This window comes from Nyctereutes procyonoides, unplaced genomic scaffold (assembly GCF_905146905.1).
Source record: "Nyctereutes procyonoides isolate TBG_1078 unplaced genomic scaffold, NYPRO_anot_genome, whole genome shotgun sequence".
In the NCBI taxonomy this organism is placed as follows: domain Eukaryota; kingdom Metazoa; phylum Chordata; class Mammalia; order Carnivora; family Canidae; genus Nyctereutes; species Nyctereutes procyonoides.
Window position 1 is genome coordinate 15,280,679 of NW_026575044.1, and position 6,849 is coordinate 15,287,527.

The 6,849-nt window shown below is 60.1% G+C and overlaps 1 protein-coding gene across 1 annotated transcript; it reads left to right on the forward strand.

The window, feature by feature from the left end:
* The first annotated feature begins 2 nt into the window (after positions 1-2).
* Positions 3-6,849, forward strand: DCST2 (DC-STAMP domain containing 2). Its single transcript, XM_055324383.1, has 15 exons — positions 3-299; positions 634-804; positions 1,090-1,191; positions 1,401-1,598; positions 1,822-1,887; positions 2,264-2,477; positions 2,633-2,790; positions 3,254-3,418; positions 4,195-4,362; positions 4,458-4,558; positions 5,234-5,364; positions 5,603-5,730; positions 6,031-6,124; positions 6,225-6,360; positions 6,799-6,849. Exons 1-15 carry the CDS (start codon positions 32-34, stop codon positions 6,847-6,849), a joined length of 2,151 nt encoding a protein of 716 aa, XP_055180358.1. The 5' UTR covers positions 3-31.

Below are 6,849 nucleotides of genomic sequence, written 5' to 3' on the forward strand. Positions count from 1 at the left end.
GGAGACAGGCCGACATTTGGTCTCAGTAGCCATGCCCAAAGTCTCAAAGGACGTGGTGTACCCCCTGGGGGCAGAGGAGTCCAGCATGACGCGGGCTGCAGTCCGCAGCATGGGGGCATTTAGCCTGGGCTTGTCCTTGGCCACAGCCTATGGTCTCCTAGAGCTGCTGGTAGAAGGACATAGCCCCTGGGGCTGCCTGGTGGGCACCCTCACTCTGGCCACCTTCCTCAGCCTGGGCATGGGATTCTCCCGCCAGGTCCGGGTCACTGTCTTCCTGTTGCTGCCTCAGGCATTCTCCAGTGAGCCTGGTGCCAGGGGCAGGGGTCTGGGGCAGGGGCAGGAGCAGGGGCAGGGTCTAGGGCAGGGGCAGGAGCAGGGGCAGGGTCTAAGCAGGGGCAGGGTCTGGGGCAGGGGCAGGGTATAAGGCAGGAGCAGGGTCTAGGGCAGGGACACAGTCTGGGGCAGGGACAAGGTCTGGGGCAGGGTCTAGGGCAGGAGCAGGGCCTGGGGCAGGAGGGATCTTGGGGGACAGGAGATTTGAGGGAAATATTCTGGAAGCTTCTGTGAGAGACTTGCAGATGTTACTGTGTGTGCGGGGCTGGGGTCCTGGTTCTGATAAGCTGTCCACCCCAGAGCACGGCCGGACACTGCTGTTGGTAGCTGCCTTTGGGTTGGTGCTGCAAGGACCTTGTGCCAACATGCTGCGCAACTTCACACAGGCCAGCGAGGCTGTGGCCTGTGGGGCCGAACTGGCCTTGAACCAGACTGCTGAAGTGCTGGAGCGGGCCAAGCAGCCTCTTGTCAGTAAGGCCTCCCAGCCCCAGCCAGCCCCCATGTCCCCCTGGCTTTTGCATCCTGCAGCTCTCTGGCTCCATTCCTCTCTGCTCTTGGCGCTGGGCCCTAACCTCAAAGAGTCCAGTTAGATACCCTGATCCTTGCTCACTGGTCTGCTCTGCCACCAGCTTGTCCACTTCCCAGACACAGGCGTCCAGGTGTCCCAGCTTCTAAGTGTCAGCCTCCTCTCCACTTCCTACCCCAGGAGCAGTGGTGAGAACCAGCCCCATATGGGTCCTGCCCTTTGCCTCTCAGGTGCTCTGAGCAAGATTAAAGCCATTGCCCAGAAGACCAAAGCGGTGGCTGACCGGGTACGCAAGTTCTTTCGGTCAATCATGGATGGTGTGAAGCATATAGGTCAGCACAGTTAGCATGTCTGTTGGGGGGTGTGGTGTCTCTTCACCTTGTCCCTGACCCGGGTGCTGACTAGCCCCCACTGGATACAGCACAGCCAGGCCTCTGCCCATAGGCCTCTCTGGCTCAGGGAGCTGTCCTGCTGTCCCCGAGTGCCCAAGAGGACACTGCAGGACTGCAGGCCTGGGTACCAGCCCCGCCACTGTCCCCAGCCAGGGCCCTGAGGAACGTGTGGTATTGGCTCCTGCATATTGGTGATGTGTGCAACTCAGAGCTAGGCAACCCGTACGTGAAGTGTGCACACGTCTTCGAAAATGCCAAGGACAACTGCATGATGCTTATACCACGTGCCCACCACCTGTGCTATGTGTTCATGCCCTTCAAGCTAGTGCTCTGTGGACTCGCCAGTGGTGAGACAGCCAGGGCTTGGGCAGTACTGGGAAGACAAGGGGGGAGTTCAGAGGGCAGGGCCTGGGGGTGGGGGTGGGGGTGGTGGGGGTGGAGGGGTGGGGGGGAGTTCAAAGCCAGTGCAGAGGTGAGGGAAAAAAGCGAGAAGCCTCTGAGCGCTCAGTCTCCAGAGGCAGGAAGGGCTGTGTCTCTTGGCCCTCCTGACACCCAGTCTCTGGGTGTCAGTGGTTCAGGTGTTCTGTGTCATCCCCAAGTACATCCAACCCTTCTTACGCAAGACCCTGGGCACCCGTGAGTGGCCCCCCAAGCTCCTCTGCTCCGGGCAATCTCCCCAAGTGCTCCTGGGACCCAGGGAGAAGGCGGGGTGGGGTCAGGGAAGGTGCCCAGGAAAGTGAGGCTCAGCCAGGGGGCAGTGTCTCAGCAAAAGTTGGACTTTAGAGGACAGAGGAGAGGGTGGGGGGGCTCCTGTGGCCCCCACTCCCAGGCCCCCGGTGTGAGGGGCCTTGGGGTCAGGCATGTGGCACTATAGACTGGGCAGTGTGGACCTCGTCCCCTCCTCAGTCCACAGCAGGTCCTGGCATGGGGTCTTGGCTGGTGGGTGAACTGTGCCAGGGCCCCCTCCCCTAAGTATCCTGGCTCTCGGCCCCCCTGCACCTGTTGGCCCCAGCTGTGATGAATTTAATTAACCGAGTGCGACAGGAGTTTGAGTTCAACGTGACAGTTGCCCACCACTTCTCTGTGGATCTCAACGCCTCCCGGAGCTTGTCCCAGGTGGCTCTGGACCTCAAGGAAGCTGTCACCCTGAAGCTGTACCACGTCCGAGAGGCCCTGGCTCTGATGGGCTACACCACACCTCTGCTGCTCACGATTCTCTACCTTCAGTGTGGGACTGGGGGACTCGGGCTGCGGGGGGCCAGCCCCTCCCCGGGCCTCCTGAAGGGCTGGAGTTTGGGGATGTGCCTGGAGGGTGGGGAGGGGGGTACCCTGTGGGTTGGTCTGGTCTGGGTGCTGAGGGGCCACACGTGTCCTCCTTCAGAGCTCTGCTCTACCGGTACTGTTACCTGAACTGGATCAGTTACGACAACGTCTACATCACCAGCCGATTCCTGCACATGGAGGCTGTCCGCTCCAGGGCAGGACTGCCCACGGTGCTGCCACTCAGTGCCCACGAGGCCAGGCACTACATCCAGCCTGGTGAGCGCCTTGAGGCCTGAGGACAGAGGCCCCGATACCTCACAGGCCTGACCTGAGGTCCCAAGCTCAGGGGGAGCTGTCTTTGGGGGGTCCTCTTTCCACAAGGGGAAAGGAGAGCCCCACATGGCATGCACGCATACATAAATAAGGGCACATGATGCTTCCAGGAGCCCCGGACATCCAGACAGAGGGAAGCATAGATGGGGAGTGGATGCCAACCAAGGGATGTGTGGACACGTTCACATGGGAGAAACAGCCTGGGGGGCGGGGGGGAGGATGCCCCAGGAGGGATGGTCCCTCCAGCCTCAGAGCTCCTGCCCACCCTTGCCCAGAAGTCCTCACAGCTTCCACAGCAGGTGGATAAGTAGGCCCCAGCTCAGTGGGGGGAGGGAGACCCCTCCAGGACCTAGAGTCTGGTGGGTGGGGGGTGGAGTAGCGTCCTCCTGACCCCCGTCCCCTCCAGGTTCCATCTTCTTGTCCCGGTGGGAGCAGATATTTTATGTCTTGGCAATCTTCAACCTTGTCCGACACCTCCTCCTCGTGCTGCTCCTGGTCTTCCTGGATTATGCCGTCTTCTGGGTGCTGGACTTGGCACGGCACCAGTTGCAGGGGGAGATTGTGGCCCGCAGTGAGTGCCTAAACCTTCCTCGGCCCTCCCCCTTGCAGCCCCTTGGTTGGCGTCCTGCCTGGTCCTGGGAGAGTGCCTGATGTCCCAAGTCACTGTCACTCATCGGTCCTTGACTTTTCCCCTTGAACTCTGGGCTCTGCCAGGGGACCCCAGTGTCCGGTTCACGGTCATACCATACAGAGAAGTTAAAAACACAGAATCAGGAGTCGGACTGGCTGAGGCTCCATCCCTATCATGCCCTCTGGAAGTGGTAACTTCGGGCCTGTTCCTTAATCCTTCAGAGTTGGAGTACTAGCCTCAAGCCCCTTGGGTTGCTCCAAGGGGCACATGAGGCCGTGTGGGTGAGTGCTGGGAGTCCAGTGGGTGGGAGCATGCCGTAAACCACAGGGTATAAGTAATCTCGTCTGTCCGTGTGCCAGAGGTCCAATATAAAAGGTTTGAAAAGGCCCCAAACAATCAATAAAGCACTGAGTCTAGTGCCTGCTACACAGTTGGTATTTAGCAAATGCTTTAAAACCAATGCTTCTGGGCCATTGTGGAAGCAGCGATGGACTCACTGACTACCAAGGCTGTCTGTAGTGGGGTAGCCAGGGCAATTCTGACCCCTGGAGCCAGTCCTGGGGGCCAAGGGCTGAGGTTAGATCCTAGGGCACCGCAGGTCCCCCTGGCTGGAGGTACGGGGCTGTCCACAAGAGCCACACTGCCCACCGGTGCCGTCTGGCCCACATGGCTCTCCTGCTGCTGTCATAGTCCCTCACCGCGTGCCTTTACACCAGGCCCCGTGTTAGTATCCATAACCGTGGAAGGCACCGGCTATACTGGGAATGTTTACCGTGATCTGGTGTCGGCGTTCGACGTCCTGCAGCAGAGCAATATCAGTATCTTGTCCCAGCACTGCCTCCTGCGCCCCTCTGAGCCCAATAGCACCGGTTATGTCGTCATTGGTAGGAACCACGCCCCTGGGAGGGTGGATAGACAGTGTGAGGGGCGTGAGGGATGCAGACCAAAGAGGGACTCCCTACCCCTGCTGTGCCCGCAGGCATCATGTACGGCCTCTGCTTCTTCGTCACGCTCTTTGGCAGCTATGTCAGTAGGCTGCGGCGGGTCATCTGTGCCTCCTACTACCCATCCCAGGAGCAGGTGACAGTCACAGCTGGTGTCCCTGTTGACCTCCGCGCCCCCCGTGCCCACCCGTGAAGCTGGAGGCTGTCTGTCTCTGTCTTGGTTTGGGGAGCTGAGGGTCTCAGCAGCATCAGTCCTCTCTCTGGCTGAACTCTAAGCAAACCACCCAGTCTGCTGGTCTTGTGCCTGATGGGGCCAGGGGAAATGGCACCCCTTGGTGCAGGGTTTGCTGAGAGGATCTGGCCCCCAATGTTTTGTTGAAAGCTTGTGGGGTGGGGGCAGTGTCAGCATGTGCAGGTGTGAATGGAAACTCAGCACTTGTGGACTCATTCACTGAGCACTTGGCATAGGCCTGTAGCGGCACTGGCCCCCAGGGTGCCAGGGTGAACCAGACAGGCTGGGGCTCACAGCCTCGAGCCAGGCCAGATAGGCTTTTGACAAGATATTACAATTAAAAAGTGTTTTTGTTAAGGAATGAATGAAGTGCTATGAACACCTGGAGGAGAAAATAGGTAACCCCGCCTAGGGGAGCCCAGAGGCTTCCCAAAGGAAGGGGCATTTGAGCCAAGCCTAGAGGGTTCCATGGGAGTTCGACAGAAGGCAAAGGTAGGGAGTGGGGATGCAGGCAGAGAGCATTCCAGGCAGATAAAATGGGATCAAGGGGGATCCCAGCCCCTATCTCCCCTCCACCAGGAGAGGATCTCCTACCTCTACAATTTACTTCTGAGCCGCCGGAGCAGTCCGCTGGCTGCTCTGCACCGAACCGTGAGGCGGCGGGCAGCTGACCAGGGCCACACAAGTGTCCTCCAGGAGCTGGCCACACGGTGAGCCCACTGTCCTCCCTAAGTGTCCAGAGGTTTGGTTGATGACGGTGCCCATTGCATGAGATCCATGTCCTGAGAGGGAGAGTCTCAGATGAGAATTCCAGGGGTTGGGGAGTGAAGGGGGGATGAGGGCTGGAAGCAGAGGCTGCTGCTGCCCCACTCAGAGGAATGGAGGGGGCATGGGGTGTGGGGTCAGCTGGTGGGGTTGGCCAGCTCAGTGTCAGGGTCCCCTCTTCAGGTTCTCCTGCCTGAATCCGGTTGTCAGCCACTTTTGGCAGCACCAGGACTACTGCCTGGGCTGCGGGCAACCCCACGCCCAGGAGGACACAGAGAACTTTGTGTCCTGCAGTACTCCAGGCTGCCAAGGTGAGACTCCCGGGCCTCAGGCCTCTCCCTGATGGGATGTGACAGTCACCCAGGGTCCTTCCTCTGTGGACTTCCGGGCCCGTCCCTCCATCACTGTGCATGTTTTCGTGGGCTCATCTTCACCCAGTTTGCCATAATTCCCCCGGTGGTAACAGAATTCATTCATGAATAGCCATTCATTGCGGCTGCCCCTGCGTGCCCCTGGACAAGGACAGTTTCTCCCCAGGGCTGGGGGCGGGGGAGCTTGGCGGGTGGGTGGGCTAGCTCAGATTCCCCTCCTTTCCTCCTGGCATTTTGCAGGTCTCTTCTGCCTCACCTGCTTCCGTCTCCTGCACAACACCTGCTCGGTGTGTGCAGCTCCCCTCTCCCACCAGGGAGACCTGGACCTGGAGCTGTGAGTGTCCAGTGAGACGGGCTGGCTGCAGTGTGTGGGGGCGGGGGGTGGCCACCCTCCCCCAGGATCTCTGTGGGCCACCTGATGGGAGGCTTCCCAGGGACTCCAGTGACGAGGAAGGCCCCCGGCTATGGCTGGCAGCCGCCCGAAGAAAGGACCGGGAGCAGGAGCAGTTACTGCGCAGGCGGCTGCAGGAGGCCCTGGGCAGGACCCTCTCTTCTGAACCTAGCCCCAAGGTAAGGTGAGGAGAAGCAGGACATGGAGCCGGGGAGGCCTGAGCCTGTTGTCACATGTGCCACGGGCTTTTGGGGTGCCTGGGCCTCTACCAGAGCTGGGCACAGTGGTGAAAGGCAGGGGCGGAAGGAGATCTGTCTAGTGCCTGCCTTTGGCGCAACAAAGCAAGGGTGATAGCAGTGCACAGGGGTTCCAGGAGGGCAGCCAGCCGGCAGGGCAGGCAGCAGGCAGAATGACAGGTTTGGGACGGGGCTGTGTTAATGAAGGCTTCAGTGAACAGGTGAAAAGAGAGGTGGGTTTGGGGGCTACCTGGGTGTCCGTTGGGCTGACGGGCAGTGGAGAGCCTTCCTGGGGAAGCCGGTATGAGATTGGAGAATGGGCAATGTTGGGGGGGGGGCAGGGGGAGCCTAAGGGAGGCCATGAGTGTCTGTCTGCTGAAGTCGGAGGGCATTGAGAGGAGCTTGGCAGTCAAGGGGCAGAGAGCTGGCTGA

Bases quoted from the DNA above. Each gene is read 5' to 3' on its own strand.
- DCST2 (XM_055324383.1), top strand. From the start codon at position 32: ATGCCCAAAGTCTCAAAGGACGTGGTGTACCCCCTGGGGGCAGAGGAG. The intron at 805-1,089 runs GTAAGGCCTCCC...TTTGCCTCTCAG, and splicing joins GGCCAAGCAGCCTCTTGTCA to GTGCTCTGAGCAAGATTAAA. The intron at 1,599-1,821 runs GTGAGACAGCCA...TCTGGGTGTCAG, and splicing joins GCTCTGTGGACTCGCCAGTG to TGGTTCAGGTGTTCTGTGTC.